Genomic DNA, 12,507 nt, shown 5'->3' with positions numbered 1-12,507 from the left:
GTTTTCTTTAGCTCCATTTCTCCGTCCGTATATTCCAAGTATGGAAACAATTTCCCAGGTTGGATCATTTCCTCTTTCCCAGCATATGGACATTTCACCTCAACATTATTTGTTCATTGATGACTCTGTCGGGTGTTGCAGCCAGCTATGGACTTCTCTACATATTCATAAACCGCAGTTGTTGACACTATATTCCCGTTTGCTTTTCAAATTTCTTAATTGCTGTTTTTTCATATTGCTTCCCAATTTAGGAAAGTGGATCCTATGGTTTGCTTGCAGTTGATGAAACCCTTCAGTGGGCCAGTCTGAATCCAGAGGTTCTGGTAGGAGAATAGGTTCACCCCTGAAGTCTTGATTTCTGTCATATGCTTCAAGTCTGAAAGTAAGAAAAAGATAGACACCATAAATTCCTCAAACAAGATATAGTGCTAGCATAAGTCATTCACCTGTAAAATGTTATCCAAAGGGCTACTCTCCAGTATTATTGTTTTGTATATTAATTAAAGCAACACTAAATCTACAAATAATGAGATGCAATAAAGATAGCACCAATAAAACTTGCAATGCACACCATGGCCTACATGTAAGACATTGCCTCTGTGTACTGGTTTCTCAAGGTTTAAATGGATTAATACTATTTGTCTGAGAATTATTTAATTATAACAACATAAAAACATACTTTGTTAACAAATCTTCCTTTCTGCCTTTGATTGATGCCCCTCTTTTATCAGTTCTCTCTGTAATTGTAGAACTTTCCATCCAAAATATTTTGATTACTTCTCGGAATCCATTGCAAAGTGTAGTGAGATAAGAATCTGGGTCAGCATTGTTTACCCCTTATTTTACTAGCGCCACCTAGCGAGTAGCTGGCTTATTATCCCCATTGACCTTCAATAGTGACATTGACCTTTGACCGAAAACCATAGGTCATGCGCACGACAAATAGTCTAATCATGGGAAACATTTCTGTGTAGTAATAAAAAGAATCATTCAATGCAATTAAATGTTATAGGACAGAAACAAACTTTCACTTGACCTAAGAAATAAATCACTTTTAGACTCATGACAATTTTTATGACTTCATGTCTAATTATTGTCTGTATACCTAACTGGTAATGTAACAGATTGAAAATGCTCCAGCTCTGACTACAATTCCAACCAGACACATCTCTCACTTAAGGGAGACACATCGTTTAGAAACTAGCTTAAGAACAAGCATGTGAAAGTGCATGCACCCCCTTATACTATATTCTGTTATATATACTCTAGTGTAGTAATAGATAAAATATTAACGTAATTAAATACATGTACTATCGCTGTTAATCTTTCTGTACTTTTTAATAGTTATCGAAAAACTTCAGTGTAGAAAATGTCATTAAGTGCAGGCGTTGGTGAACTACTACAATGCGAGTTAGTTTCACTTTAGTTTCGTTGAACGGAATTCGGGCTGCGTGTTTATCAATCCTCTTACGCATACGCGCAGCCAGTCGTTGAAATGTATAAAGTAAGCCAACCAAGAATAAAAGTACTTTGTTTATCATCAAAATAATAAAGACAAGCTCTAAACAAACATGCAGATATATTTAGCGAATATTGGAAATCGAAAGTTGGAAATACAGTAGCGGGGATTTCAACATTCTTGGAACATACCACACTACTCTACCTGGAATTTCCAAATTAAATCAGACACGCCATTTGCTAAGTTACAACACACAGCGACTGTTGAATGATTATGATATAGTTTTAACAAAGCTGTTGGATGAATGAAAAATTGTTGATAAATGAAAATTACATGTGACTGGATTTTAACTGTGCCCTATACTCTTACACGAATTGTTCTCGTCGGGCTACCGAGTATATTAGATTGTAAGGAAACACACATTTACATGAATTAATTGATTTTCACAAAAAAAAAAACAACAACAACAAAAAAAAAAAAACTTGCTTACTTATCAGACATAATTTAATTTACTTCCTATGTGTGGTATGATATCTGTATAAATGAAATTTTAAACTAATACTCTTTTTCTTGAGTTTTTAACAAAGGGTTACGGTCTGAAAGCAATGAAAATTTAAGATTTGTTAAAGTGTTAACTTAGAGCATTCATTACGAGTAATATCAATACTCTTTATTTGCTTAACTTCATAAGAATAAACCTTTTGTCTTACGCGATAAAACTTAAACTACATGTTTATTGATTATACACACAATAATTATAATGGCTTAATCATCATTCAGTTATATATTTAATACGCAATTTTTGTTTTGTAGATGTTTGCTGTGTAGATATGGTGTAAAGACATCCTGTTTCGTTTGTTAAAGAAAAACAGCTACTCTTCAAACCGATACTCATATAGTTGACATTGCCCTAAGTAGTGCACATGAAGCTCGTGTTTCTTTAAGCACACGTGAAATTTCTTTACAGTTTGCCAATTAACATTTGACTGCATAATGTTTTCATGTGTAAAAGGATATAAACGCGGCGAGACTGTACGGATATTTGCTTGCATGATGTATACACTTATTAGTACATAAAACATATATGTTTATAGACTTGGTGTTGATTTGCAAATCAAGGAACGAAACAAACGAATTTTCAGTTCTTCAAATTTTGTGTTAAAATTTTGAAAAAATGAAAACTGAAGAAGAAATCGCATTACAGAAATGTCATATGTCCCTGCTGCAAGATTTAGACGTAAAGGACATATTACCACACTTGTTTCAAAATGGAATGATTACCTCAAAAGATTACGAGGACTTTGAAGAGATGAACGAAACCAGGACTACTAAATGTAAGAAGCTGCTTCGAAACATAATACGACCTGAAAGTAAATGTACATTTTTAGGCTTCACTGAATCTTTAAGATACAATGATACATATTCATTTTTAGCTGATTTATTAGAACAAGAAAAAGAAAGACTGCTGAGGAAGAACGACTATGAGAGTGGTGATAGAAGTGATCTTCTATATGAACCTGTTAGAAAAATTAATGTGTTTACAAAGAGGAGAAAAGCCATTTCAGCACTTGCTCATAAGCTTAAAAGACTTTCGCACGACGGTGATATTAAAACATTCCAAAGAGTGGTTACAGCTATTGATACAAAGTTTAAAAAGAACAAACTGAACATGACAACGGGTGTAAATGAAAGAATGGAGTTTGCTGACATGAGATTTGCTTCTATTGAAGCTGAAATAAGTGCCAAGAGAGTGCGTTATGACAGAAGTCTTGAGGAAGGGGATATGTTCAGGGATATGGAGTCCGTTATATCTTTTACAAGTAACCCCCGTGTGAGCAGTATGTCTTATCTCGCAAGGTGCGTTTTCTTTTTTATTATGAAGAAGTTCAACACAAGTTACTAGAAGATAAAACAGTAAGCTCTAGTCTTGATATACCGTACTTTGGTTTTACGGTTATTCATTCTGAGATTAACTTGAAAAGTGATGAAATGTTTTATTTTGCATATACTGTATTTATGTTCTTACATTCATTACTTAAAGTCCCATACCGTTTACATTATCATGTTCCAGAACGGAATTTAATTAAAACATAAAAATAACTATGTTTTAAAGTAGTGGACTCATTATGATAAATGGTAAATTACGTATCCTCCCTATGCAATTTCTGAATTTTCCGGGTTTTTTTACGGAAAGTATTGTGCGCTCTGAGCTACTTTACATGCTGCATTGTCTACGTTATCGTATGGACATCACAAGTTCCACTACTTAAAATAATCATTTTTATAATTTTGAAACAATACAAAGTAATGCATGGCTATAACTATACAATGTTAACTTTATAAGATTAAATTGAAACTGATACTTAAAATTCAATTTAATTTCTATAGCATTTGCAAGAATAAAGAGGAGCGGAGAAAGTAGGCATTTTACCATTTTAAACCTAAGCATTATTGACCTTTTTGGCACTTATGAAATAACTGACCTATTTTTTTTCTACTTTAGGTATGGTTCAACAATAGCCATGACAGATTCTATTGATGATGGGCTGGCGTATGTTCAATTTGCTAAAGAACATGCAGAGCACGTGACGCCGTGCAAGGACACGGGCATGGTTTACTACATAGAAGTCAATTTGCTGTCTCAAAAGTATGAAAAAGATCCAACAACTCACCTTAAAGCAAACATTTTGAAAACATCAGAGCAAGGTATTGCTCAGTTTACCGATGAAAATGATGAAATAAGAAAAGACTATCAGAGAATGCTATTGTTAAAAAGGGTATTTTGTTACCTAGGAGTTGGCCTTTTTTGCAAGAAAATAGAAAAAGCAGAAACTACACAAATAGACATAGAAGAGGCTAAAAAGGTGATAGACTTTATAGAAACATCCGACATATGGCAAGGGATGGAGAAAAGACGTAAAATGTTGTTCTACGTTGCTAAGTCAGAGTATTACAAACAACAAGGCAATTCGGATTTAGCAGTGGTCCATGCTAAAGAAGCTCAAAAGTTGGGAGAAGAAAATAACTGGACAGCTGAACTTCCAAATATTTCCGAGATGGTAATGGAGCTTGAAAGAAAAAGGACTACTGTATGTAAACTTACAGATGCATCTGAGGTCGATATACTTGCTGAGTTGTTTGAGGACCTTCCTGACCTCGAAGACGAGTCAGAAGAAAATAATAATGACATAACATGCTCATCAACGAATTACGTTGAACATGGAAATGGAAGCAATGATTTACCGTCGGCGCTCATACGTGGTGTGCAAGAAACCGGCGAGACAATAACACAGATGATGTATATGAAAGAATGTGTGATAAATGACCAGGCCGAAGAAGCTGTTACTTGGGCTACAAATGATTATGGCAACACTTTGCATTCAGATATAGCGTCTACATATGCAATTCAAGGAGCGGAAGAGATGCATAAACAAATGATGGATTTGAAAGAGGTTATTATGCATGACTCTGCCGATGAAACTGCTTGTAGGTCTGCAAACGGTTGTAATCAAAGAATAACGTTTCTGAAAGAGGTCAATGTAGAACAACATACACAAGATCTACAATATCATACACATCTGGGTTTTAATGGTGCAGACATCAGTTTTGACAAAAGCGATAAACAAAATATGCAAAACAATTTAGACAAAACAATAATGGCGCCATGTATGTCATATTTAAAGTCACCAGATAACGAATATGAAGAAAATGAGACATCAATCATTAAAGATCAGTTTCAGTTACGATATAAAAAGGAACAAGAGGACGATAATTGTACACATCCAGACTTATCTAATGATCACCACTTCATGCTTTTGAAAGAACAAAATTCAATTAGTCAATCAGAACCAAGTCCAGTTAGTGAATCACCATCTAACATCAGCCATAATTTGATATTGTTGAAGGAAGGAGGTGAAATTGCAATACCAACTCAGATCTGTCACATGTCTCAGTAACTCCAGTGTCGTATGATACAGCATGAGATATGATGATATATAGGGCATAAACAAGAAAACGTGTCGACGAAGTTAGCGTGTCATGATATATAGGACATGAACAAGTAGACGTGTCACGATATATAGGACATGAACAAGTAAACGTGTCGATGAAGTTAGCGTGTCGTGATATATAGAACATGAACAAGTTAACAACGAGTGTTGATGTATAAGACATGAAAAAGTAGACGTGTTGATAAAGTAAACATGATAATAACTTTTATACTACTCCCGCACGATAATTTAAACGACAGCATGTTTATATTATCGTTTGATTGTTATTGTTCTCATGACTCAAAAAGTTTGTCAATGATAGAAGCTAATTGCATACTGTAATGCTATACAAATGTACAAAAATATTTTCTGTATTAAAACGTATTAATGAAGAAAAATCATAATTATCAAACATGTTATCATTTGAGTTATCGTGCGGGATTTATAAAAACGAGCATTTTTTTGTTTTGGTTATTACGCAATGATAATTGCACTGTGCAGTTACCATATTTTACTTTGATTGGGTAGTATGGGCGATGGCTTTTATTTTCAACATTTAAGATATTTTGTATAAAGAGTGAGTTGTAAGAATCACAATTGAATAGCTGACCTTATTTATTCTTTATGAAATTAAAAAAAGCAAAAGGGCTGTAGTATATTTACTTTCCCATTTGAACTGTGCATGAAGATCAATGACAGTGCTAAGAAAATCAAATTAAAGTGGGGATCATTTTTTTCATATATGAAAAATATGTTCAGTCTTAAAAAAAAAGTATGTGACCTAAAATTGTAACAGCGCTGTATAAGTTTCTATGACATTTCTACAAAGCAATTATTTCATGATAAAAGTGCTACCAAATTATGTGCTTTTTATTTCGGTAGGATAGTACCTTGAAGTTCAGAAAAATGCTATCTTATGTATAAACATTTTTTTACACACGACAAGCGAATTATAGTTTTATGGAAATGCAATACATGTATTCGCGAGGGGTTTAAATTGTATAACATGACAAAACACTTCATGTAAATGTACAATGAATATTGAACAAAAACCTGAACTGAATTGCCCCTCAATCTGTCATTCGAAACTGTAGAATGCAAAAAAGAAGATGGCTTTCTGCCAAGTTACAAGCAATATGACACAACTAAAATATAATACCGTTTGATTACTTGTTCATAATTTAAGTCGACTCATATTTGAACTTAATATTCATCCGTATAACGAGATTAATTCTTCCTGTTTTTGCCAAATTTCTGTATAAAATAATATTGAAAAGGCTAGATGATATTTCATTTAGCAATTCATTAAATTGGTTAAAAATCAATTCTTCAACAATATTGTTTTTTTTGTATGTGATTGGTGATCCCTCTTGCAATAATGCTAGTTTAAGTGCAAAGTGGTAGAGCATAGATATTAACGTAACACGTTTGTGATAATTGTATTTCTAAACAATAGGAGTATATGTTTCTCAAACGCAATCAGAAATGCCACGCCACCAAGGGGACCATTTTATTACCGACGTGAATGAAAAGGAAAATGAGAATATAAATGAACAGTCTCGCGGGAGATTAAAGTATGGATAATAAACAAAATATAGACGGTACGGTAGGTGAACAAAATGCAGAAAGAACTAAAACTTCTAAGGAAGGCGAAGAGCAAAATAGTTTAGGAGATGACATCATTTATGAACCTGTACGGAAGATAGACATATATGCTAGGAGTAGAAGAAAAATATCAACACTGGCACATACATTAAAACGATAATCTCATGAAGGTAGAATGGACAAATTCAATGACATTATTACCGCTATTAATAGCAGGTGTGTTATGAAGAAACTTCAGTTAGGAAAGTGTGTAAGAAATTATATGGAGATGGCTGACATAAAATTTACAGCTCTGGATGCCCAGATAGAAGCCAGAAGACTGAAATATGATACAAGTTTAACTGATAGTGAAGTCTTCGTCCAAATGGAGAAGGTTATCAAGTTCACGTCCGATCCAACTGTTAGCAGTATGACATATCTTGCGAGGTTTGCCTGCCTTTTGATATGCACCTTCTTTTCAATCAGTTTGCTTCTACGTTCTATGTGTTTCAATAGTATTTAATTTCTGTAATGACAGTCTGTTAACCTACCCACTATTCCACATGTATTATAATTATCAGTACTCATTTGTTCCTTTAAACACATGGTATTGTGCATCTCGCTTCGTCATTTGAAGAACTTGACCGCTAACGTTTCGTTCAATGCAGCCTGGGGACGTCTAGTTAATAAATCGTAAACTTTCTTGTAATTTGAAAATTCAGATACATTAAACGCGTACATAAGATAACAAAGTATTGACATGTATGATATTTATAACACAGGCATTACATAACATTTGTGCATTTGTTAAGATATAATTTTAGGAGTTTATACCGAGCGTCATCTTAACAATTTACCGCATTGTCTATCTTTAGAAACAGCTAATATTTGGTTTTCACCGATTAGGTAATTTGAGGTAAAAGAGTTTTATTTTGCGCATTATATTATATATTTGTTTATTTGCAGATTAGGTTCTGCTCTTTCCATGAAAACTACACTTGACAACGGACTGGTTTATTTACAATATGCAAGAGAGCACAGTGAACGTGTACTGCCATGTAAAGATACTGGGATGGTGTATTATATAGAAATCAACCTTCTCTCCCAGAAGTATGAACAAAATCCCACTGAAGAGATGAAAAAGGAAGTCATAAAAACGACCGAACGCGCTATAGCACAATTTTCCAATGAAGCAGACGACATTAGAAAAGACTATGAAAGAATGCTGATGTTAAAAATGGCATATTGCTACCTTGGTTTGAGTCTGTTTGGCAAAAGAATAAATGATGTTAAAGTATCAGACGGGGACAGGCAATCCGCAAAGAAGTGTAACGACTTCATTGAAATTCCAGATATTTGGGAGAGGATGGAAAGCAGAAGAAAAATGTTGTATCACATTGCAAAAGCAGAATATTACAGACAAGAAATGGTCCATGATTTGTCATTATTAAATGCAAAAGAAGCGGAAAGGTTTGCACAAGAAAACAAGTGGACGGCAGAATTACCAAATATACTTGATCTGATTGAAGTATTAGAAGCAAATTCTCAAAATGATGTGAACGATGAGCAGTTAGCAGACGACATTGTACAAAGGTTGTTGGAAGACGTTGCAGACGATGGTGACTAAAAAAGAAGATAATATGTTAACAGAGATATGAAAAAGTTGATATCCAGTTATCATGCGACTACGATTAAACCTATACTTAACAAAACTTGGTATCTTGGCAAAAGTTTTGTTACTAACAGTACATATATGAATTATTCACATATTTACACAAATATATTGAACAAAATGGGTAGTCAGGGATTTCCCTCTGTTGTTTCAATGCAAAACTATCGTTTTATACATTGCATTGATAGCTCAACATCGCGAGAACCAGACATCGTAACCTGATTATATCAGTAAAAATACCCCCCGTTAATATGTTAAAATGAAATTAGTTCATGTATTCACACCACATTATTTCTCCAAATGTTCAAGATATCTCCTCTTACAACAAAATTTCACTAAAGGCAAACTCTTTCAACTTCCTTACTTTTTCACTAAAAAAACTTCATCACAAATATAAATAAAAATTTGAGCCGCGCCATGAGAAAATCAACAGTTTCTCTAATTGCAATAGGTTTTGAAAGCGAACAGCATGGATCCTGACCAGACTGCGCGGATGCTGGTCGCAAAGCCACGTACTATGTTGGTTTTCCCATTGCGCGGCTCAAATACCTTTGTCTGTCGTTCTATAATATCACCAATACCAAGGACCCGGCTTTTTCATAAACTGAAGACAATACTACTATTTGAACAACAAGTGTTCACTGAAGAATTTTACAAAAGAAACGAATACGTCGAGTCCAATATCAAGATTTAATTTGTGTAAAAGAAATACTTGACCAATATAGACATTTGGCAGAGGGCCAAAGACGTGTATTATGTCTCGATGTGTAGAAAAGACCCACACACTGGCTGAAACTGACTACTCTAGACACGTGACCACTTCATTCATTTTTATTGTGTTGCACATAAAAGGTTTATTAAAAGAAACATATAAACACAATCGTATGGAGATTTTATCTTTTTCAAAAACCAATATCCTGCCATCTTTCTCTCTCTGTCTATTTTTTTTTCTCGCTCTGTTATTTTACCCGACTCTTTGATCCAGCGCTTAGACTGTCTGACTACGAAACTAGGGGTCATGAGTGCGAATCCCCGCTCTTCCAACTAAATATTACCATGGAAACTTCTGGAACCCTCCCACTAACATTACTAATAGTCAGTCTTCTGGAGGAGTCGCCCATATTGGTTACCGGAGACGACTGTAGAAAAATTAATGCAGGTAAGACCTCAATAAGGAACGCCGCAGCTGTATTATGTCGGGACATTTCATGTTAGAGTATTATCCTGTCAAACCAATTATGTTATTAAATAAAAATGTGATGTTAACTTTTTCAGCTAGTGTCTTATTATGTTAAACAGTTAAGCCATTATATAAAGCTGTGATGTGAACATGAACAAATAATGTCTAATAATGTCAAATATATAAGTTATCATGTCGAATCGTGCTGTTTACTTGACCAGATAGCATATTCTTATTTCAACTTTTCATTTTGTCGAAGAGCTTTGGTATTATGTGAACATGCTCTCTGAACTTGTCCAAATTGTGCCATATTATGTAAACTAACCATGCCATCATGTCTAAGTGTGATGTTATAAAACTGCCAAAACAATTCCTTGTAATGTTGACAAGTTTGTAATCATGTCAAAGTGTTGGTGTAAAAGTGTACTGATTCAATCATCTTTATAAAAGTCAACAATATCGAATTTCTTTTCCCTAGAATATGACTTGTGGTTAACAGGCATTTTATCCATATTGTTTTTTTACTGATTTACACAAGAATGACAAACTGTAATGACAACGCAAACAACCTTTCTGGTATTCAAACTTTTATTTTCATTTACTGAGAACATTTTCCATCAAAAAGCATGATTATTGTAAACGATTAACGTTTTACCAGACAATAGACGTTAAAATCTTTAACAACCAACGGCTATTCAACAGGTAAGAACACTTGTCGCCTTATTCATGATAAGGTAGCAGATGCCGGTTTTTTCTAGTACTTCAGACTTCCGAGCGATGTGGCCAAGTCAGACGGCTTCTGATATCTTACGAGATGCAGACCTGAAAATAAAAAGATACCTGTTTACATCTTACTTGAAGAAGAAATAAAACACATAGTAAACTTCATACAAAAGCATAGATTTTTAAATCCACAAGCCACCTGAAAGATAATTTCAGCTCGCGAAAATACATGACATTTCAGCCCAAATTAGCCATTTTTCCAAGTGGCCTGAAAATGTTAGGGGAAATGATAGAGCCAAATGGCCACATGCATTCAGTACTCAGTTTCAAGTATTACTTGCAGAGCTGGACAAAAATACCTGTCAACCGATTACTTTTTTCACTATTTTCAACTGTGTGAGGCCTATAGGTCACAATAGGGTAAATAGTTTTCCCTATATACGACCTTTTTTAAAGAGCTACCAAACATAGCTAGACCCATTTCAGAGAACAAATACTTACCTCATTTTAAAGAGATATGATAAAACTGATATAAAATGAAGAGAAAAGTAGGGGTCATATATCTTCTTAGAGAGATTTTTCTGGTCACATTTGCTTACTGTAAACTGACATCAAAATCACACTGCTGTGACCTGGAAGTACTACTCATACTAAAATTGAGCTTGACTTCACCGAATACAACCTGCTGTCCCATTTTTCCTACCAAAATGTCAAAAATACATCCACAGTGAAATTTAAACAGAAACTAGCTTCAATTTAGACCTCTGTTGCCATGCCAAGTGAAAAATTAGTGTTCAAATACCTGGCAGCCATTACGCGACTAGACCAGATGGCTTCCACGCTGGTTCCTTTAGTATAGTTAGGCCTTTCTGTTATTTGACAGTTCACGAGAAGCTGAATGCTGATAGTGGTATATACGCATTTTAAGCAGTTATACGAAAATAATGCCATCAAGCTTACATTCGCATCTGCCAGAATTTCTGCAACATACCATTCTTAAACTTGTTAATCAAAAACTCACATCAACAAATATTTTAAACATCAAAACAGCCTTCACTTCACGGTTTTATCTCTAATGACAGATTTTGAATCTGTGGCTGGAAACTACCAACTGCTACCTAAACAATTATCACAGTATGTAATACCGTTAAATACGTGTTGATGCATATGATCCTGTTGTTTGTTTACCAGTAATCGGATATGCGCCTACTTTCGAGACAAAATTACGGTAAGGGCATGACACAATCTGACTAAAGTACATCTCAAATTAACGCTACGCTTTGGATTTGAAGACGTGCTTTTGAAAGACTCGTTCTGACTGCCCTTCCACTAGCCAGTCAGAGCCTTGCTTTCAACATTTTGAAAGTGACAGTAGAAGTTTTAAAGGTGCAAAAGACTACACATTTTGAAATATACTACTAAACATTACGATTGCCGTGTAATATTCCCTTGAAGTTAAACACGTGCAGAGAAACGAATGATTTGTTTTATATTTTCTTAGACTGACCTGGGTGGTCATTTTGTCCTACTTTCGTGTTTATCGCTTTTCGGAAATCGGTCGGAAATTCTTCGGGATCAGGTGATTTTAAGATTAATTCAAACGAATATCCCATAAAATAACTTTTTTCTTTTGTATTTCCGTGTTGGTAATTGTACACGATTTGTATGAAAAACAAGAGATATATAAGATTTTAGTTTCAAACTGACAGTGACATATATTAGGCCAAGGCAATGTGTTTATGTCTTAAATTTTATTGAATTAATGTAGCAATATGCAATATGTATTTAGGTAAATTTCAATCACATTTTGTTTCTTCAGCGTAATATAGTTATTCATCTATATTTAGCCAGGGATTTTCATGCTTATAATTCTTATGACGACCACATCATAACTGGGCCC

At 34.3% G+C, this 12,507-nt stretch overlaps 2 protein-coding genes across 2 annotated transcripts; both read left to right on the top strand.

The window, feature by feature from the left end:
• The first annotated feature begins 1,369 nt into the window (after positions 1-1,369).
• On the top strand, positions 1,370-6,097 carry LOC128552792 (uncharacterized). Its single transcript, XM_053533859.1, has 3 exons — positions 1,370-1,866; positions 2,273-3,316; positions 3,963-6,097. The coding sequence occupies exons 2-3, from the start codon at positions 2,634-2,636 to the stop codon at positions 5,413-5,415; spliced, it is 2,136 nt and encodes a 711-aa protein (XP_053389834.1). The 5' UTR covers positions 1,370-1,866; positions 2,273-2,633; the 3' UTR covers positions 5,416-6,097.
• Positions 6,098-6,935: 838 nt separating this feature from the next.
• LOC128552793 (uncharacterized) lies at positions 6,936-10,109 on the top strand. The gene is made up of 2 exons (XM_053533860.1): positions 6,936-7,479; positions 7,999-10,109. Exons 1-2 carry the CDS (start codon positions 7,229-7,231, stop codon positions 8,657-8,659), a joined length of 912 nt encoding a protein of 303 aa, XP_053389835.1. The 5' UTR covers positions 6,936-7,228; the 3' UTR covers positions 8,660-10,109.
• The last annotated feature ends 2,398 nt before the right edge of the window (positions 10,110-12,507 follow it).

This window comes from Mercenaria mercenaria, unplaced genomic scaffold (genome assembly GCF_021730395.1).
Source record: "Mercenaria mercenaria strain notata unplaced genomic scaffold, MADL_Memer_1 contig_3155, whole genome shotgun sequence".
Taxonomy (NCBI): Eukaryota; Metazoa; Mollusca; class Bivalvia; order Venerida; family Veneridae; genus Mercenaria; species Mercenaria mercenaria.
Note: the sequence above shows the minus strand (reverse complement) of the source record. Positions and strands in the feature narration are given on the sequence as shown.